Raw genomic sequence first — 22,180 nt, forward strand, 5'->3', positions numbered from 1 at the left:
TTAAAGCCTCGTTGAGCCTGATTGAGTCCTGGCCAAATGAACTCATAAGTAGTTGTAAGTTGCTGTTAAGTTGAGCTTGCCTAGAGACTTGTGATGGGTGGCCAAACAGACTCACAAGTTTCCTCGCAAGTACACAAAAGTCGCAAAAAAAACCATTTCAAGGCTACAGGCTGTAGTCATATCCTGTAGTTCATTAGCTAATAGGTTGCTAACACAATGTAGGGACGTCACTCAACTTGCATTGACTTGGTTTGGTTGGCCAAACAGTAAAAAATTTGATCTTGACCAAAGAGAGCGCAAGTCATAGCAAGTGAAGGCAAGTGCACGCAAGGCCTGGCCAAACTCACTTGCAAGTAAAAACTTGTGACTTTTTGCGAGTCCGTTTGGCCAGGGATTTAGGTCTTGGTCATGCATGAAAACATTCAAACAAATCCAGAAATCCAGGACCTCTCATTATGCTTCACCACCACTATTAAATGTCCAAAGTGTTTTTACACCTCCTTTTAAATATCTTTTTCCACTGGGAAAACCATTCATTCACTTTGGGACATTGCAAATACTTCGTCTCTATACTGATATTAAAATGCTATACAAATTGAAAAATTATTAGAAATACTTATCTTTAGTTTCATGTTACTTTCCCAACAACCCCACATTAGGGACCTTTCTACAATGGCCAGTTGAGCTTGTCTCTAGGGTGACCAAAGTCAATAACTACAACTTGATCTTTGAAACATGGGTAAAAGCTTTTAATATGTTAATATATTTCCACAGCATAATATCACTTTTTAATGCACTTTGTTACACCACAGCAGCATATTGGAAGATCAGTGTTTGATGGCACAATCAAGGCATGTGAACATTCATTTGGTCGGAAATGAACATTTCAACAATATTCCTTGTCCAAATATGACAACTATCAAATCACTTGTCAAGCTTGTTATTGTTGACATCACTTTTAAAATATGTTCCCTGGAAAATTTTCAGGTAAACACCTTCAAAAATGCTTTCTCCTTCTCCTTCTTGTGATTTTATGTGTATTCTGACATCACCCTAACATTTCTTAAACTCTTTGCTCTTCAATCACCAGAATGTTCTAATTTTGACTCCTTGCAATTAAATGGATGCACTTGTCAAAGACAAGTTATTACCCATATTAGTTTTAAGGATTTAATAAAAAATGTGCATATGTTGGTTTAGCCTCCCCCTAGATATGATGGGTGAAATAATATCTTATTTTTCATGTTTGAATATTTTGAACCCAGGAATATTGATTTTTACAAAGCATAATTTGAGCATAATAGTACTTCTAGAGCCTAATTTCGAACAGAATAGTCTTTTTGGGGGCAATTCTTTACAGCAGAATAGTCTTTTTTCGAGCAGAATGTGTAAAGGCCTACTTGTCTTTGACAGCACATATACCACTGAGCATTTGCCTGTCACTTACCTAGCCTAGAGGTTTTTGCTTTCCTGATGAGCATTAATGTTATTGTGGCAGGGCCTGAGTTACAGTTCTGAGTAGTTGCAAGATATATAACATTAAGATACTGAAAAAAAAAATGTGGTCTGACTCATCTGCAAACTTAAGGCTGCTATAGCAAATTTAAAATGGGGTTGATAAAAATTCCTAGGCTATGAAAATATAGGTTGGCCACGCCCCCTATATTGCATTACTGATAAAAGAAGTCTATGATGATTGGATTGTGTCAGGTTTTGAATTTCAACTCTTAATTTAAGAGGCATACTATTGACACAAGCAATGAAATCACATGCAACAAATAATTCGTCAATTTGCTCTTGGTCAAAACTCGCTGAGTATTTTTGACTGTGTTAGTTAGCACATCACCAACAGTTTTCTATTCTCACGGTAGTTTTGAATTCCACATTAGTTAGGAAGGAAAGAAGAAAACTTTCTTAGTTAACATTATTACAGGAGCAGGAATCTGCTTCTTTCTATTAAATGACTCAAACTCTCTTGCAACTTTACCATTAACTCGAACTAACATACTGACAACATCTTCTTCATGAGCATAAGCACTGAAAACATCAACTATGGCTTGGACAAACCATGAGCCTTTCTGCAGATTACTCCATGACACATATCCAGGTACGGTGGAGTATGCAACCAACGTGTCGGCTTCAGCAGGAAGTGTTTCTGGTTCGACAAATGTCTCAACCTTGTCTGTTGGAAAGGCTGCATTAAGAAGCTGTTCAGTGGATTGCTTTACATGGAGGTCTCCGGGAATATGGGCACCATCTGTCATGTCTGCACCATGATCAAAATCACTTCCACGACATGCTTGTATGAAGAACAACTTTGGTTTGCCCACTAGGTCTTTAGCCATGTACCCATTGAAAAGCGCAAGCAGATCGGGTATTGACACAAGAACTCCATCGATGCCATAAATTTGCCCTTCCAAGCCATGACTCAGAAGACAGACGACCATAGAATCAGCCACTCTGTGATCATCTAATTTAGCAAACTGGAGGAGAGTTTCCTTGAGCTGTTTTGAGGTTTGATTTCTAAACATTTTCACCTTGTACTGCAGTTGTGTAAACAGTTCTTCAAGCTTTTGGGCATCTAGGTCAGAACCACCTCTTCTGTTAAGATGCTCAAAGTCTACATTGTTCACAATTAAACACCAACCATGAGGTTTGCATTTCATGGAGTACACAAAATCCTCATCAGTACTGCCTGAGACATTCTTTTTCACTTGCGAGGAAAAGGAAACATTTGGTTTTACTACTTTCACTTGATGGGAAGGAAAAGGACTGCTGTTACCATCATTCATCTCCGACGAGATCTTGCCTATGTTTTCAGTAGTGGTGCTTGAAATTGCTCCTTGAAAATACAAACAAGATTTGTTTCTTTGTTACACATATCCACTACAAAGAGGACGAGGGGTTGCACATCCTGGTTTCCACCATATCCTAAGGGATTGTTGCCTAATTTTAATGTATTACTCTAGGTAACCCCAAAAAGAGAAATTTCACTTGAAATTTTGCCAACACGAGTGATCAATCAGAATACCTGTAAGTGAAATCTTTATTTTTCACTTTTTATTCTATTTTTGGGGTGTTCCATAGAGTGCATCTATTGACACGGTCCGTAGTGAGTTGTCTGCAGCCCAGGGATCATTGTTTTTGGTTTACCCTGTGATACGCCTTATCAAATTTTGTTGGCTTCAGTTACCCTGACAGGCAGTTAGAGATATCAATAAAGTTATCAAAGTCTCATAGAAAGAGGAAAAGTACAACGTGCAAAAAGAAAGATAAGAGAGTGGAGGAAAAAAGACTGACATAATTCGCTATTCCTCTAAATTTTATATCATCTACTTCAGAGTTTTGATTTGATTTTCCGGGAAGAAAACAACGTTTTCATAAATTTTCATAAATCCAGACATATCTCTCCATGGAACATGACTGAAAGACCTGGAAAGGTCAAGCACGAGTTGTACCTTGAAATATACTATTGATTTTTCGGATGTATCTGATTTCAAAACAGGGCATTTTCTGATCATTTCTAACATTCTGTGCCAATACATGACTGTATTCATAAATTCTGATATACATAAGTAAGGTAGCCTGCAAACACAGACATATTTCCAGCTGTTGCTTGTCTCTGCCGAAAATAATGTCTGTGAACCCGAGCCAGGAAACGATTTCTGTGACGTAATGACTTTTGTTTCTCTTTGGCCAATCATATTCCATGATAGAATGAAAGTCGAGTGCTCCTCGCAGCGAATACCTCGCGCAGTAGTTCTTGGGCTACTTGAGCTAAACTGTGATTGGCTTAAAATTCCTACGTCACAGGAATCGTTTCCTGGCTCGGGTTCACAGATGTTATTTTCGGCAAAGACAAGTGACAGCCCGAAATATGTCTGCGTTTACAGGCTATAAGTAAGGAGAACTCCCACACCATCCACAACCTAATAAGCTTATTCAAAGATCTGTCCCATGAATGAGGAGTCTTTGGACCAGTCCATTTTTTTGACAAGACCTCCAAAAGGGGCTACGAAAGTCATTTGAGCATGTCTCGGACGGTAAAAAGTCTTCCCCTATCAAATAAACCCAGCCAAATGCAATAAAGAATGATTCTGATAAGCTAGTGGTAGAAATATTAAATTAAACATAAGTCTTGAATTACTAATTACCTGAAGCAATTGATTCATTCGTTCTCAATAAATCCACCAGGTGGCCTTGGCCGTCAGTATTAGCTAACGCACGACAAAACACATCGAACGATTGTGGTCCGCGGCGAGGTAGAATATCCAGTAGTTTTTCTGCTTTGGCCCTCGGAGTCGCCTGTACCTTGATGCTGTCGACATCATTCTCCGATAAACAGTTTTCCTGAAATAGATAATTTAATAGTTGTGCGGCCTCTAGATCTTGAACTAGCGCAAGTCTGTTCTTTCTGAGCAGCTCTCTGTGCTTTTTGTCCATTTCGAAAGGCTTTTCTGCTTAGTTTTTACTTTCACTTTTAGTGCTTCTTCTCGTCCAAGCTCGTCCAGGAAAAGAAAGAAGCGCATTTTTAAGGTGTCGTGCAATTGGTTGATCTGCCATGAGATTTATAAGCCAATCAGAGACCGTTTCAAAATATAGTTCAGGCTAGACTGGAGAGGTCAGTGGTAAACACCATGAGAACAGTAATTTTATGTGAAAGATGGCGGAGTTTCATCCATGTCATGGAAGTCTGGTATTTTTAAGCAACGAGAACCGTAGCGCTAGGAGGCGAAGCTCAGCCGCTGAATTTAACAATGGCCTGATATTCAGCAAGAACCCACTGAGAGACAATGAACTATTCGAGGTACGGCTGGACCGTAAAATCGGCAACTGGTCTGGGTCTTGGGCTATTGGTGTGACAACAGGCGATCCCAGCCTTATGGAAATTCCCTCCAGCTCAACGGGCCTCAAAAATGGCTCATGGATCATGTCTGGGATGTCCATTCTGAAGGATGGATCTTCTTTTGTGGAGGAGTATGGTCAAGATCTTGATGAACTTAAGGAAGGCGATAGAGTTGGTGTTGAAAGGAAGGCTCACGGAAGCCTACATTTCTTTGTCAATGGTGTTGACCTGGGAGTAGCGGCTACAAACATTCCTCAAAATGTTTTCGCTGTTGTAGATTTGTACGGAAGATGCGTTGAGATATCAATTTATAAGCCATATAATCGCTTATCGGGTAAGTAACTACAGTAACGTGAACCCTAGCTAGTAACCACTTTTCGTTTATTAACTCACTTAACTTCAGCTTAATTAAGTTAACTATATCTGATATTAAGGATTGTTTATTGATCTTGGGTGGTCCTTAAGATATTTAATAGAATGCATGAAGAGATTGATGCAATTAAAGTGCTGGATGTAATATTTCTAATGTATGAAAGGATGCTACGAAATCTCAGTTATAAAATTAATTTCTTCTAAAAATAGTGAGAAATGTTTCTCTTACAGCTTAATGTCACTGTGTCAACAGGTACATCTGCAGCAGACTCGCGGACTGTTCCATCAACTGCCTCAGTTTGTTTCCATCCTCATTGTGGATCATTAATAAGACTCTCCAACAATAACAGAACAGCTGAACGTCAGCGACCAACAGAAGAATTCAAAAATGCTGTGACACTTACAAATGTACCTTTACGAAATGATGAACTGTTTGAAGTAAGTGGACAATAAGGATGGAGAAGAGTGACCATTTTTCTATATGGTAAACTGTCTTTTAGGTGGACATCCTGTGGTGTGGTGGCTCTAGCTGTCCTGTTTAGAGGAATGTCCACCTTGAAGAGAGTTCAGTCACAGAGAAATGAGCAAAATTCATCCAGGATCAGTAAGACTGTCAGCCTTACAGCATTGTAGTAAATGGTTTGAACCCAGGAGTGTCAGTAGTTTGTATAGTGTGATCGTGCGAGTGAGGGTAGTTCTGAAAAGAACCGTTGTTGGTGACTGACGTTTTGATAACCTGAGCGGAAGTCATCTTCAGAGTCAAGACCTATATCACTTGACTCTGAAGATGACTTCCACTCAGGTTGTCGAGACGTCAGTCACTAACAATGGTTCTTTTCAGAACTACCCTCCCACGGACGATCACACCATACGAATCACAGCATTGTCTCCTTTGAGAGTGTTGATTGACTGTGAGAGTAATTTTTCACTGGCTGAGTGAAAGGAGATAAGTGAAAAATGTTTTTTCTCACACTGCTGGGGTCTGGATGTAGGTCATGTGACCTATGGGGGGGAGGGCGGGCAGTTGTTTCTGTTGCATCTGCCATTGCCAACTTTTGCCACCCACCCACCTGAAGATTTTAGGTTTTTATACAATGCCAGTATAATTTACAAGCCTTAAACTTTTTTGTTATTTCCAGTCTTTAGCATAATGCTATTTGTGTTAGCTTTGATTTTGCAAGAAAAGGTCAGGCAGCGGTCATTTCGACGGGGCTAAAGGTGGTGTGTGAAAATGATAAATAGTTACTGAGAACTGTCTATATAGTACAGTATGGTACACTATTGATAATAAAATTCAAAAGCTCATAATTTAGATAACTTTTGCTTTCTAGGTCGAAATAGAATGTGTAACAGAGTTATGGGCAGGTTCTATAGAAGTGGGTGTCACAAGTCACAATCCAGATGACATTGTATTACCGCCAACCATGACAAGTATGCCAACGGGGACATGGATGCTTAGTGGAACGTCAATCATTGTCAACGGCAAGGAAGCACGGAGGGAGTACTCAAGCATCAACCTAGAAACACTCCAGGTACTCAAGCTTTGTTTTGATAGTTTCTCTAGTCTCTAGTGTAGTGTGGTGTAGTTGTTTTCCTGTTTCACCATCCTGCTTTTACTTCATCCTATGGTGTTCCATGTAATAAAATTTTAATTTATTATAGTTTCATTTATTAAATCATATCAGTAGTACTGGAACTGTGGGTAATACAACATTCAGGCTTGTCATCTTTGACCGTTGCTGTTATGTGCATTTCAACCAGAATTATAAAGGTACTCATTAGGTTCAAATATGCTCAAATTATACCCGACTTAACATCTTAAATCACAACAAAAAGTTATTATTTTAAATGTGATCTGTGCGATGCAGATTATCTCGGCTATAACACTTGTCATCTTTACCATTGCATCAAAGAGCATAGAACCTCAGCTTTTGGCGACCACTTGAAATGAGACCACAGTGTCAAGTTCCCTTACCTGTCTAACATGTTTCTGTGTTAAAAAAGTGCCAAGGAAAACTGAACTGTTTAATTCACAAAATGCTTTTCATTTGTGGAAGAAAACCAAACCTCAATACACAGGCAGACTCAGTTTTTGTGAAAGTACTTACCTAAGTTTAATCCACACGTTTAACTGTTGACACCTACATGTAAGAACTCTTAATAAGACTGTGTTACACTTAAAGTTATATTCTTACACCTTTCACACTGTAAATTAACATCTCAACCGTTAGTTACTTGACTTCTTGATAATAAACCATCATGGTTTTTGTAATCTTAAAACAAAGCATAAAATTTATGGGTATTTGGACTTGCATTTGAAATTACAACTCAACTCTAAGTCAAAGTTGAAGTTTTAGCTCAAACTTATAAATTGAACAAATTGTGAATTGAGATCTTGAATATTTGTTTTTCTTTCCATAGGCTGGAGACAAGATTGGAATACTGAAAACGAGTACTGGATCTCTTCATTTCTTTATTAATGAGCAAGATCAGGGGGAAGCAGTTAGTAATCTCCCTGCGTATGTTTATGGTGCTGTTGATATTTATGGTGCAGCAGTGAAGGTTTCGATAATATCAGGCTCTCCAGTACAAGAGCAAGAAATCGAACCATCTAATAGTATGTATATTAGTTATTTTAAAATTTTTGCATAGCCTAAATTTATTATAGATACATGTAAATGGGGCTATATGTAATTTAGGTAAGGCTAAACACGAGATAATATTGCTGGCCAGCAGTCTATCACAAGCTTGGTGTGTGGGGTGGCTGGGGTTTTATGCAGGGGCTCCTTGTAGTTTGAAGCTCAGTTTCAGATGTCAAGTCATTCCACTTGTTTTTCACTGCCGGGCTCTTCTCCTAGAGCTTTTCTCCCAGCCCACCCCTCCCTCTTATCATGGTAAGTATGTAGTAAGTATTTTTGTTTCCACTGTTTGTTCAATATAATGGTGCCAGATGGTTGCCACTTACAGTGTTGTCATGGATACCCTACGGGCTCAGCTCAGATTGCTAGTGACTCCACCCATCCTTGAAGGCACCATTCCCCAAGCTCATCCGTCAATGAGTTTAATGAGGAGTAAGCGTTAGTACAGCAGGTTTCAGATCCAGCGATTTTTAGTTCAACCAAGCCCAGCATTTGATATTTTCACATAACATCCTAGTAGCCATATTTGGGAATTAATTCTTTTCTTATGTGAAAATTTCTGATTGTTTGGGAAAACCAAATTATATGGCCATCATGAAAGCGTTTGTTGTGTTTATCTGGGGATTGCTGGTAATTTGACTTGACTTTTATTTCAGATGAAAATACAGTCAATTACTCTGGAAATGCACTTGTCTTTCATCCACGGTGTGGGGTGTCAGTTTCCTTATTTAATGGATATCGTAGTGCACACAGACCTCGGTATGGATACTATGTTGTTACACGTGCATCTTTGTAATCACTATTTAAAATAATTATAATTTATAAACATTCTGTTGAGCAGTTCTTTCTGTTATTAATATCTTTTAAAACAGTTTTTATTTATTCTATTTCGAGACCACTCAGCAATGATACTTTCCAGCATTTTAACCAATCATGCAGAAACTGAAAATCTTCCCTGCTTCAAGTCATAGATGTAGTGCACCCTTAATGGGGTGAATCTTGAAATAAAATTAAGTCAGTCTATTATTGTTTACTTTCGCTACCTTCAGAGCCAATGAAGAATTTAACAATGCTGTTGTTCTAACAAGTCGACATCTAGATGTTAATGAACTTCTTGAAGTGCGTGTCGACACGCATTTGACAAAATGGGCAGGATCGCTAGAGATTGGTGTCACCACCCATGATCCTGAAACATTAGAGTTTCCATCAACGATGACAAATGTACAACCACCTGGCACGTGGATGATGTCAGGGGGGAGTGTAGTGTGTGATGGTGTGACTAGCATTGAAGAGTATGGACCAACACTGGATGAAATCAAGGTAAAGGAAGCTTAATCTGTTAACTGTGAGTAATATTTTATTTGTGTTTTATTTACTTATTTTGAACCTCAAATTCTTCTTGGTTCACGACTACTTTTTAAGGAAATGACTGCAAGCTATATCACAATTTCACTTTTAAATACTTCTTGTTACAATAATTCTATGTACTGGAAGCATTTGACTTAATTGGGGAATTTCATTTTCCCTTTAGGGAGTGAGTGAAACTGGAATATCTGAATTTTGGTAGCATCTAGGTACATGTTGTAATCTTGTCAACCTTCTAAAAATATTTTGAACACGAGTCCAAGTCTCTTTTCAAAATACAGAACTGAAAATGTGTGACTTCTTTTTTTACTGATCCTGTTTGTCATTCTGTCAGGTCGGTGACACAGTCGGTGTGATGCGTAAGGATGATGGTTCATTGCATTTCTTTGTGAACAGCAGAGATCTTGGTTGTGCAGCACAGGGTGTCCCAGCTAACGTGTATGGTGTGGTTGACCTGTTTGGTCAATGTGCTCAAGTCACTATTATTTCAGGGTCAGGGATACAAGAAAATGGAGAAGTTCCCAGAACCAATTCTCAACTGAATAGTAAGAATTAAGTTTAGTGTTTGTTGTACTTGTCACGTATTTTAATCTTTGCTGTTCTCACTGTAGAGACACTCATTGATAGGCTCCTGATTACTGAAAAGTATTAACATCTGTGTATGTCAAGATTCCAATAATATGAAATCTAACTAAATATTCTCTGTTTTCTGGAGTAGCAAAACAACTGGTGGAAGGGATTTCTCAACAGAATTCTGTGTTGCACTTAAAACGTGTTCAGAAATGACAAAGCATAAAAATGTTTCCTTCCCTTCAAGAAAAATTTAAAGCTCTTATTGCCATACTATGAAATAAAGTTACTTCAAAACATAGTTCTCTTTGAACAGAAACTTTGACAGAAATCTGTTGTGTGAGGCACCATCTCAGGCCATAACTGTAATCAGCAGTTTATTTATTAAAATGATTTATCTATTTGTTTGGGATTTTTATTGCAGTGAATTCACATGACAGTGCAGAACAAGAACAGCAGCCCATGGAATGTTCTTTATCAACCCCATCTCAGGAAGTTACTCCCACTACAAATGACAACTTTTTTAAGTTCAGTTCTTTTCATGGTGGTCAAGTAGCTGTAAGTCACAACTCCTGCAGTGCTGTTCGCATCAATCCTTTGTGTGAATTTAATGATGCTATTGTAATGAGCCACAGGCCTCTGAGAGATGACGAGCTCTTTGAAGTGATTGTGGAGAAACTTGTCAGTCGCTGGTCTGGTTCAATGGAAGCTGGTGAGTAAATCAGCCTCTGGATGTCTTAAGTTGGTTATACCTGTGTGATGTAACTAGCATGTAAACACTGGGTAACTAAGCAGAAATCCTTGGGACCAGGGAGGTTAACTCAGGAGTTGGAGGGGTGGCAAATGGTCCTTCAAACACCATGCATGTCGCAAAATTTTTGTTGAATTTCATAGGTCTCATAGTCTCGTTTTTTAGCAGTTTTATAATTTACGCGTCTTGTATTCTCAATTTTTTTCACTAAGCTGCCTTGCAGTCTCAATTTTTTTGCAAGTCTAAGAAAGTCTCAAAGTACCGTTTTGCTTTTTTTTTTTTAATAAATGACATCTGAATGTCTTAGAACTTGAACATCTCTGAGGTCTCAGTCTTGCCATTGAAAAAGTCAGAATGTCTTGGGCTCACCTCATCGCAAAGTCTTGCATTTACCACTCACCACCCTTAGTTTGAGGTTTAACTGTAATAAGTATTGTTTGCAATTTACAATGTAACCTCCATCTTTAGGCATCTGTGTAACAAGATTGCACAGGTGTAAAGCATGGAGGGAGAGTAAACTTGAAGTTCTCTTGGCTTTGTGAATGTTGTAATAAAAGAAAATTACATTTACACAACACAGCTTCAAACATGTTACTTTCTCATTTAAGGCTGAGACATGCTATTAATGTCACTATTCTGTTATTCAAACTAAGAGTAGAATGGCGTGCCTGAATAGTTCTTACTCACGGGACTACTACTTAACAGGTTTGGGAGCTGCCCATGCTTCAGCCAGGTGACCAGAGAAGTTTCTTTCAAACTGTCAAATTTTACTAACTTCAAAGGAGTCATGGTGGCCTAATAACTTATAGCATGTGCACTAGACTACGGCCAAATCAAGCATTCCGGATTTGATCCCTGTCCGGGGTCATTGTTTTGTGTTCTTGTGTAAGCAAATTAACTCCCACAGTGCCTTCTCTGCCCAGGTGTATAAATTGCTGGCATATAGAAATACCGGTTATCAAGAGAGTGGAAACAGTTCTAGTCATTTACTGTAATGTTACTGAAACTTGGGTTAAACTCCAGTGCTTTGGAACAATTTGGCTCAGTCATGTCTTACATAATGTAATTGAATTGTTTGTTACTGATATTTTATTTATATTTATAATATAGATAGGACCCTGTGGGTGCTCTGATTGTTCAACAACCCATGTTTTATCAGAGTATACAACTTAGAAAAAGCGTGTTTTATTGTTTTTCGCCACATCTCTATATCATAAAGCAAATGAAGAAGCCTAAGCCATGTATTACGATGCGATAAAACACTCCAGACATTTGAGAACACTCGAGAAATGTAGAAAACACTTGCCTACATTTCCCTTGTGTTCTCAAATGCTCGTCATGTTTTATCACAGTGTAATACGCGGTTTAGGGTTCTTTATTTTTTATACAAATAAGATTTTATGGTAAATTGTTTATATGAATAGGAGTAACAACAGTCCCCCCTGATCAGCTGCAGTTCCCGAGCACCATGACTGATCTTATAAGTGGAGCATGGATGGTGTCTGGGACCTCTGTGCTGCAGAATGGTGCCACAACCAAAAACGGGTATGCCTGTGACTTGGACAAGTTAGAGGAAGGATCCCGTCTTGGAATAATGCGTAAATCAGGAGGATCATTGCATTTCTTTGTCAATGGAGAGGACTGTGGTGCAGCTGCTACAAGTGTGCCATCAGGTACAGAACTTTATCAGATACTTGGAAACATTTTATGACTTGAACCTGTGTTGTCTAACAGACACATGTTATAGAATCCTGGTTTTAAGCCTTCAGCCTACATGTATTTATGTTCATGAGCCAGGGTTTTTAAACACTTGCCCCTGCATCCCACTGAGTCGTATCTACACTGACTCTCATAATGTTAAGAGACTGTTTTCCAGTTACAAGACTAAGGACCATAAAACTAACATGATAGTCTCCCAAGTGGCCTATGGCTTATAACCAGATTTTCACAGTTTTGGCCTTTCAACACTGGTTTGTTTATCCTTTCATTTGTTAGGTGTAACTGTTGTAAAAATGTTCAATATTACTCTCAATGGTCTGCATGTGTCAACGTTGTGAAATCTTTGTGAACGTCTTGTTAGGAAAAATGTCAGTGGCATGTAGTCCATCAGTTTTACAAACTGCAGGGACACAACAAGAAGCAAATGCATGTAATTGATGCACAAAGGGCATAGGTGTCCACTTTGTGCAATCCATTTTGAAAAACTTTAAACTGATCACTTATGTGCTTGAGTTTCAATTGCAGTTTAACTAATAGGCACACAGAAAACAAATCTCATTCAAAAGAAATGAAAGACAGTTCAAATTTCCTGTGATTTCTAACAGGAATCTATGCCATGATTGACTTGTATGGCCAGTGTGTTCAGATTTCTATTCATGATGATGATTACAGAGGATCTCAAGTCATGCCAGTTCCTGGTGAACAGACGGCAACTGAGCCTATCCCTGTGACAGTGCAAGAAGCAGCTAGTAAGTCAAAATACAAATTAACGACCATTTGTTTCTTTCAATGTTGGTTTAGTGAATTTTTCACCTTGTTAAGCTTAAAAATATGCTGTTCACACATATTCTGACATGCTATGTAGATTTAAGTTAAAGGTTCTATGTCAACATTGTAGAGGTGCAGTGGTCTCATGGTTAGTGCACTCGCCTCCGGATCAAGCAGTCCGGGTTCAAGCCCTGGCTGCTCCCAGTGCCTCTCTCCACCCAGGTGTATAAATGGGTACCAGCGAATTTAATGTTGGGGGTAACCTTGGGATGGATTAGCATCCCAACCAGGGGGGAGTAGAAATACTCCTAGTTGCTTCATGCTACAGAAACCAGGATAAGCTCCGGCCTGATGGACCACTTGGCTCATATGAAGACTTAACCTACCTTCCCTTTGTGAACATTAAATACGATCATGATTTTCCCTCTAGGTAAAGTTAAATGTGGCTTCCACTCCTGCTGTGGAAGAAACATTCGTCTTGTGAACAACAAAATGACTGCCTCAAGGTCTACAGGGTTCAATCATGGTCTTGTGTTCAGTGCAAAACCATTGGAAGAAGATGAAATATTTGAGGTAATGGATAATATTATAGTGATTGAGTGTTATGATAGTTTCTATTGTGTACTGTGGGAAGAACCACTGTTTATGCTTTGAGTCAGGGCTAAGAACCAGAAATCAAGGGTTAAATCCTGGCCTGGGTTCTTATCAGTCAATGCAAAACAAATTATTCCCACTTCTCTTATTTAGGGGTATAAACAGGACTAACAGATGGTTGGGGAAAATGATTAGGTGGTATGGGAGAACCCTGAAGAGAATGTTAGTTACAAATGTTCTTAAAATGGAGAAGGAGAGAGAGAGAGAGTCAGTAGTAGTTGCTTGGAAGCTCTCTCAGAATTCTTTCCTTTTTTCTTCTGCCCTGTGAGAAAAGAATATTGTGACTAGAAAAACTGTGACTGCTTGAGTATTTTTAATTGGTCATTCGAAGGAAATGCCCAAAATTTAGGCTCTGCAAGAAATTATTGGGTATGGCATGTTTACAAATCAAACTCTCAGCAGTACTTTAGCCCGTTTGGCAGGCGTTCAAAGGGGAGGAAGGGGGAGAAACTAGGCTAAAGTGCAGTCGTGGTTAAATTTTCCTCTATCAGTTCAGTGTTACTGTGCCAACTCTACACCTCTCCTCATTTTCTGGATTTTGATTGTTTAAATCACCGTATGTCCCAAAATTACTCCTTTGTTGTATGAGATCCAGGCACAGCGAGCTGTACGACATACATTTTCATTTCAGATTGTTATAGACAGAGTCAATGGTAATCAGTGGTCTGGTTCGATTGCGGTGGGTATCACAACTAAAACCATTCCACTGTTGGCTGTACCTGCCTCTGCACTGGAGCTGCGAGATGGAACATGGCTGATGACTGGCTCCTGTGTCATGAAAGACGCTGTGATAATTAAAGAAAACTATGGACACAGTTTGGATCGATTACAGGTTTAGTTTTTTTATTTCTCTTGTCTTACATTAAAGCAAAGGCCGTTTTCGGATTCTTGTTGTCACACCAGAGGCTGGGTTTTTCAAAACTAAGCTAACCCAGGATTAGCGAGAATTTTGATTTCAGTTTTGTTACTTTTCGATGAAGTTTTCTGTTTTATTGTTTGTCCGTCAGTTTTGAGTTTGAGTATTATCAAACTACACAAAACGTAAGCAGTGAAAAACGTTTTTATACAGAAAATTTAATACTTCAGTTAACATTCAATCCTGGGTTAGCGTAAACCGGCTTTTGAGCAACCCGGGCCAGAAGGGCTTTAAAAAGGTGAAAAAATAAACGCGGCATTAGACTGTATGATCTTTAATTTGTTAAGCAAATTCTATGGTTATTCCATAAGGTTTTGAATAGGAAAATGTATCAAAACTTTGCTTATGTACTGACGAACACGCGGTATTTTTTTTTCCATAAGAATCTCTTTTGTAAGAATGGTTTTTTTTTTTTCCCATAAGAATCTCTTTTGTAAGAATGGCCAAACTTTTAGTAACTTAGTTAACATATGAATTGACTTTACAGGCCAAGACGAGAATCGGAGTACAGAGACAAAGAGATGGTACTTTTCACGTGTTTGTTAATGGCGAGGACCAAGGAGTCGCAGCTATGGACATCCCTCAAGTACGTTGTGATGTTACCAAATACAAACAGGTTTACGCTGAAGTACATTTTTGTTTCTTCTTCCTCTCCCGGTTATTCGTGTTACCATTCGATATTATAGCTCCAATTAACGAGTGGTACCTTTGAAGAGCTAAGCAGGTTGTAATGTGGTAGTGAAACGAATCACACCGTTATAACTTTTTGACGCCTTTCTCGTTTTTTTTTTTTTTTTTTTTTTGATACTTCTCGGCTAATAAGAACGCTAGAAATTAAGGACTGTTGGCGTCGAATTGGCGGAGTGTTGGGTAAACCCGCACGAAAATACAAAAACTAAACAGCACGTGTATGGGGTCTGAACATTTAGTAAATTGTTTATCGTTGTAGTAACACAATGAATGATTTTGTTTTCTATTTCAGATTGTTCATGCAGTTGTGGATGTATATGGCATGGCAAATGTCATCTCCATATCAAGCCCTTCAGCTGGTATGCATTACTTTGGCGTCAGTGTCCCTCAAATCTTCCTTTTTTGTTACACAAGTTAAAAATTTTAAGTGATTTTTACTCAAGAACAAAACGAGATTGACTATTCGTATGGTCCTAAATTCCTGTTTTTGTTTTCATATATTCCTTTTTTGTGTTCACCAGTCCTTGGTATCAAACAAATCCATTTAATTTTTTTTCTGAACAGATGCTTGTTCTTCTGCCGGAGTATTGATGAATGGAGAATCACAGTCGTCAGTTTCCCCAGTCATTGAGGTAAGGGAAAATACAAACCGTGGCCGTCTGTTGCCCGCATTCACTTGACAATAATGAGTTGCCTTAGTTAGCACTATCCATTTTGTGTTCTTTGCTTAAAGAACCTACTGTAACTCGGTCAGTTTTGGGGCAAACTTGGAGCATTACGTTTGCCTTAACAACGGTGTTCATTGATCCCAAATAATTTATTTTCCAGATACAAGATCAGGATGAAGAAGATGCAAGGGAATCCATCGCTAATTTACAAAAGTAAGATTCTAGGGTGGGGCTTTCCTAGTATGAGTTTCTTGTGGAGTCGTTTTCCTGTCGTGTTGGTGCCACCAGGGTGGAAGGTGTCCCGTTCCTTTGTTTTTATCTTATTTTCCATGTTTGGCAGATTTATTTTCCATAAAAACTGTGGTCAGTTTATTTCACTGGATAGTAACCGTACAACCGCAAGAAGAGTGGATAGTTACAATCATGGAGTGGTGTTGAGTGAGACGCCTCTTCCGGATAACCACTTGTTTCAGGTTAGGTGTTAATTTTACGATATAGTCTGTATCGCCTCGTGGATCCACAGCTACTTTGACAATGTTATGACGAAATTCATCATCGATAACAGGACAGACGCATGAAAAACTGGCGTCAATTTGTTGTCCCCAGAGCCGCCTGTTCCTCTTAGTCGGTGGGGCATTGGCACGAGAACAAGGTGGCTCTGTAGATACAGTGGAACTCCGTTAATCCGGTCACCAACGGGTCATGAGAATTTGGCCGTGTTTACGAGGTGGCCGTATTAACGGGGTTGGGTGAAACCTCACGACTAGTCGAAATGTCTAAACAGTTATATCACAATTGCTGCACTTCTAAACAACTGCTCTTTAACAAGCATCCGGAATGCAGAGATAATTTTAAAAAAAATTGAAACTTGAATTAGTGTAAGAAATATTAACAATGGAAAGATGAACATAACTGGTTTGAGTGGCCGTATAAACGGGGTAAAATTATAAAGGATTATACAGGTTGGAATTTCAGAATGTGGCCGTTGGCCTGTTAACGGGGTGGCCATATTAACGGGGTTTTCTTATAAGAAAAGTTATGGGCGTTTCGCCGGGACAAAAAATGTGGCCTTAATAACGAAGTGACCGTGTTAATGGGACCGTAATAGCGAAGTGACCGTAAGGCGGGTTTCCACTGTACTTGAATTGATTGGTCAGATTCTCCGGCCAGGGTTTTCGCTAATTGCACGGACGCTAGTTTCCTTCTCGAACACTAATTGTACCTTCCTCCAAACAATAGGTATGTATCAGAAAGTTGAACAGCCGCTGGACGGGGTCTGTTATGATCGGCGTCACAGCCCAGGACCCAGACTCCTTGACTAGCCTTCCCAGCACGGCCAACAGCATCAAGATATGTCCTTGGATTGTTGTCAATAACGCGGTTTATGTGAATGGAAACAAGGTAACAAGAAATGTCTGCTAAGTAACTGATGAGGAGTTTAAAACTTTATCTGTTTCTGTTCAAATGTGAGAAATTGTTCCGATTATCTGTCTAGTAGCAACCGTTTTGCAGCTGTAAAACCAAATGTGCAAAATAACTTTTTTTTTCTAGTTATATATCAAACACGAAAGACCGTGTTTGACCATATTTCCTAAAAACCGAGAAGAGAGTTCAAAATGTGACGCACAGCGGAATATTTTTGACGAACTTTGAGGTGTTTGGAAATGCGGTCAAACACTGTCTTGAGCGGTTGATAAATTTTCTCAATCGAAACGAAAACAAAGGAGAAAACGGAGACGCAAAATCGTAAAATGCTAGTTAAGATCAGATATCCAAACATCATCACGGTCTTGATTTCCTTTATTTAAACTTGACGAATTATTAATGAATTTGAGAAAGAGCATTACATAATCAATTGATCTTTCTCTATAAATGATTCGAATTACAGGTAAACGATAATTTGCGGCGAAGTCTTGACAGTCTTCAAGAAGGAGACACGCTAGGAGTCTTGATTGACAAGAAAAGCCGGTTACACCTGCTTATTAACGGAGAAGACCTGGGACCTATTGCCCAGGCCATCCCAGCCAGACGGTTTGCAGTGCTTGACTTATACGGATGCTGTGAGGAAGTGTCTATTGTGACTGCTGATCATAGTGAACGAGGGCGCGTATGCATGGAAGAAACAAAGGCAGAGAGAAGCTCGGGTGAGGGAGCTCTTCAAAGATGACGATTCCGCTTGGAAATTAAAGAAACTGTTATGATTTTTTTTTGGCTCTGCTTCTCTTGGCGAGTATCTTGAAATATTAATGACTTTTCGTGTGATATTTGTGTACTAGGGGAGCATAGTAAAGGACCTTGTGATTACAGACAGCTCTGTGACAGATTCCGTGCCAGTCTCGCCATTCCAGGTCAGTAAAGACAGCAACAATATTACCCTGCGTAGCAAGCGTTCCTGTGCAAACGAAAAGCTTCTTCCACATTCTGGCCGCGTAAAAATTTGGACTAGAGCAAAAAAATCAACTTAGCGGGCTCGCCCTAATTTTCGCGCCGCCAGACTTTGCAGGTTCGCGCTGTCCTACAGAAAGCATAATATGCAGGCGTCATTGATACTTGATGAATATGAATTGGTATCTTTCTTCTCGGTTCTTGTAATGCTGCTAAATCTAAACGACAGCGTCTCTTTAACGTACTGTCGTAATCATAATTCACAGATGAATATTTCAATACGGACTGCAAGTTCAATGTATGTTACTGTCAAGCCTGCCACGAAGCCCGCGGTGAAAAAAGGTATGCTGTCAGCGGTGATCCACCATGTCGGTATGCGCTGCCATTAGGATGGTGTCAGTTTGCGCTGAGGTGAGCTCGTGAGACGAAGTTGACTGTTAGCTTTAGAAAGAGTTATTACTAGTCTCCTTTACTGCCATGGGCTCCTGTTACTGTCAAATAATGGCTGCCCAAAGGTGTCAGAACAAGACCATAGAAAATTCAAACTTGAAATTCAATTGTGTTATTTATCTCGTTTAGAATTCCCCCGAGGGTTGAAAGCTATCATGTGTTCGACAAATGGCACGTGGCATTTTACGGCACTCTGATTGGACGGTTGAGAAGAATACTTGATCTAGGTGATATACCACTGCAAGGTAAGTATGCCTAACTCAGAGCTCGAACTAGACTGCGAGCAGTCTCGTTTTCTGGAAAATCCGTGGGGAAGAACGCAAAACAAGTGACAGTACCTAAGAGTGTGACTGCGAGCGTGACATGCGAGCCATGCGAGTAACGCGGACGTCAGAAGACGAGCGTCGCCCGCGCTACTTGCGACTCTCGGCTTAGCATATCAAGCTCGCACCGCTCACGACTTGTGTTGCGTTGTTCTTTGCGTTCCTCCCCACGGATTTTCGAGCAAAAGATAGACTGCTCGCAGTCTAAGCTCGAACCCAGACCACTCATTCCGAAGTCAAGCGCGCTATTACCATTAGACCACCGCGCCTTGCTTGCTAAGTTAAATCTTTATCTCAGTTTTACCGAAATTTTTGTTTTTCGTCGTCTAGACTAGTGTGTTTCTGTTTTATTGCTCAGTCTGTAGCGGTCAGCAGAGGAGTGGTGCATCCAACAAAGAAAATGAAGTCCCTCAGCTTTGTGTGTCACCTACAATCCTGTGCGCGTGTGAAACACAGACCAAAAGACAAGAGTAAGTATCTGAAGTCCTCAAAATTTGAAAATGTGACCCTTCTACTCTAAAAAGCTTTCTTGACACTTTGAAATGTTAGCCAGTATGTTGGACTCGTTTTCGTAAGGTTCTTTCCGCGATACTTTAGTCGTCAAAAGCGCTCCAATCCAAAGGCTGCCAAATTTTACTAAGTTGTGCATCATACGCTCTCAGTAATGTTTTCCTGTGCTTTTAAGAATTCATCACATCGCTTGTGTCACTGAAAACACCCTTAGGCCCTGTTTACATGCAGGTAGTGCCAGGGTAACCCTAGCTGCCTTGTAAACACATCAATGAAAAAAACAATGGAAGAAATGTGGGAGTGCTAGGTAACCCTAGCACTAGGGTTACCTTAGCTCCTTGTAAACAGGGCCTTAGGTGATGACGTAGGATTCACTCACTGGGTTTTTTGTTTATCTCGTGTTTTAGGTATAGGGATGGTACAACTGGAAAACTCTATCAAGCTCAAGTCGCTCTACAGTTGCGCGTGAAGCCTGGGTTCTACAGAGCGGGTCGTAGTCACCGCGAAGTGGACGCGAACGAGTTGCTTGATCAAAATATTGGTACGGAAAATCTGGAATGGTATCTGGCGAACCAAGGTTTAGTCGTGCTGACAGCTTTACTCATTAAAATCGAACCTACATAATTTAAACGAGAGGATATCTAGAACAAAACTGCAACGCGTAGTAATTGTAAATTTATCAAGAATGCTGCAAATTGAAGGTGTAAATTTAATATGCGTTCAAAGTTCAATCTGGAAATAGGTCTTATTTAAACTGTTAGTGTTGACAAAATTCGTGGGCAAATAGAAAAATGCTCGGAGTTAACACGTTGCTCAGTTCACTCACATGACAATAGTCAGATGTTTATTTTTTAAGAAAAGTATCTTGAGAAAAGTATCTTAATTGACCCACATGTTGGAGATAAAATTCAATCTCATAACTCCCCTTCGACCTACAAGTGGGTTATATTTTTTGGTCTTCATTATAATTTATTGAAATTCGAGCTCCCGGTTGAATTGTGCTTGATTTCTCTTCTTTCAGAGATTTCTAGACACAAACTCCGGTGGCGATATCTGTATAGAGACCCAACCCAGGTCAAGGCTTCCCTATGATAGTTAGCTCTCTCTCTCCCTTCCCCACCCCCCCCCCCGCCCCGCCCAATTTAGCCCTGAAAATAAAGCCACGAAAAAGTTGCGCAGGATGCCGTTGATGTCTATGTTTTGCTAAATTTGTGTTAGCCGAGTCATTGACAGCAAAAAGGTTTTAATTTCCCTAAAAAGGAACGATAGTGACAAAAAATTGATGGAAGCTAATTAGCTCAATGCCACTGTCTTCAAAGTATTTTTGTGGAACCAAAGTAATTATATTTTAATTTGTTATTCTCCAACTTAAATTATGTAAGTGAAGGAGCTGTTTGGAGGTTTCCTAGCAAAAAGCAACATTAGATAAGATTACCATTCTCTTAAAGAGATTTACCACAATTTACAGATGGGAAGGAAAGCAAATGATTTGTTCAAAGTAAGCTTTGAAAACCGGAATTTTATGATTGAATCTCAGTTTTTGCCAGAAGAAAAAAGAAAAGGAAAATAAAAATACAAAATTCGCAACTGCACTCCAAACTGACTGGTTATTGCCGAGTTTTTAATTCCTACGGCGTAGCGTGGACGGAAAACATTTGATGCGCTTTCAGAGTTAAACCTTCCGTTTTCAAATTCCTCCAGCGTAACGTGGACGGGACCAAATATATTTATTTTATCAAAATTCTCACATGGCTCCGAGGCTTTCAGGACAAAATTACAAATTTGTTAAGTTTCTTTTGTCTCTCAACTCCCAAGGAGACTTGGACACAATGAAAACACCAAATATAGAAGTTTGTTCTGAAAGCCTCGGAGCCATGTGAGAATATTGAGATATTGAACGAGGCCTTTTGGCGCCAACACAGGATAATGTCGATCATCCCTTCTTGTTTGAGCAAATTTTCATGACCTGAACAAAGTTTCGTCAATTCTCAACTTTTCATTTGTAGGCCTGCTGGAGTGCTTAACTCAAATTTCTTGCCTTTCTATAACCTCTCCAAGTCGGCGAGCGGACATCGCGCAGAATACGTTAAGTTTAGAGAGGGGCTACATCTTTCCGTGACTGCGTGAAACTATAAATTATAAAAATTTTAATTCCAGCTACATCTTTCCGTGACTGTGTGAAACCTATAAATTATAAAAATTTTAATTCCAGCCCTTGGAATCAGGGAGAAATTAATTTAACTCCAAATTTATTAACGACTCGGGTATAATTAACCTGCGATCTGGCGTTCTTTTTCAACAGCAAGAAAAATAATCCATTAAAAAAGAATGCCTGATCGCAGATTGAGGTATAATATACGAACATTGCCTGCCTAAACTCTGGTCCATTTTGATGCTCCTTGACAGACTAATACTTCCTTGAAATTTCCCATCAAATCTGCAGTTTTCAACTTCATTCATATCCGATCGATACCTTCTGGCTTCATAAACAAGAACATGTCCTTAAAAAGTTTACACTGCTTGCCAATACAAAGCCACAATACATTTGTTAATT

The 22,180-nt window shown here is 39.4% G+C and overlaps 2 protein-coding genes across 2 annotated transcripts; one reads left to right on the forward strand and one right to left on the reverse strand.

Moving 5' to 3' along the window:
• Positions 1 to 727: 727 nt before the first annotated feature.
• Positions 728 to 4,541, reverse strand: LOC110067531 (caspase-3-like). The gene is made up of 2 exons (XM_020774872.2): positions 4,155 to 4,541; positions 728 to 2,842 (listed from the first exon to the last, which is right to left on the reverse strand). Exons 1-2 carry the CDS (start codon positions 4,441 to 4,443, stop codon positions 1,890 to 1,892), a joined length of 1,242 nt encoding a protein of 413 aa, XP_020630531.1. The 5' UTR covers positions 4,444 to 4,541; the 3' UTR covers positions 728 to 1,889.
• Positions 4,542 to 4,644: 103 nt separating this feature from the next.
• LOC110067527 (neuralized-like protein 4) lies at positions 4,645 to 21,218 on the forward strand. The gene is made up of 24 exons (XM_020774868.2): positions 4,645 to 5,180; positions 5,472 to 5,656; positions 6,550 to 6,750; positions 7,640 to 7,835; positions 8,514 to 8,616; positions 8,907 to 9,177; positions 9,557 to 9,767; positions 10,217 to 10,504; positions 11,968 to 12,216; positions 12,868 to 13,011; positions 13,461 to 13,603; positions 14,316 to 14,516; positions 15,088 to 15,186; positions 15,583 to 15,649; positions 15,855 to 15,922; positions 16,119 to 16,171; positions 16,299 to 16,431; positions 17,198 to 17,359; positions 17,847 to 18,102; positions 18,235 to 18,306; positions 18,610 to 18,754; positions 18,923 to 19,038; positions 19,475 to 19,586; positions 20,034 to 21,218. The coding sequence occupies exons 1-24, from the start codon at positions 4,664 to 4,666 to the stop codon at positions 20,248 to 20,250; spliced, it is 4,209 nt and encodes a 1,402-aa protein (XP_020630527.2). The 5' UTR covers positions 4,645 to 4,663; the 3' UTR covers positions 20,251 to 21,218.
• Positions 21,219 to 22,180: the final 962 nt, after the last annotated feature.

The sequence above is a fragment of the Orbicella faveolata genome, unplaced genomic scaffold, assembly GCF_042242905.1.
Source record: "Orbicella faveolata isolate gen_17 unplaced genomic scaffold, um_ofav_v1 contig_12, whole genome shotgun sequence".
Classification (NCBI taxonomy): domain Eukaryota; kingdom Metazoa; phylum Cnidaria; class Anthozoa; order Scleractinia; family Merulinidae; genus Orbicella; species Orbicella faveolata.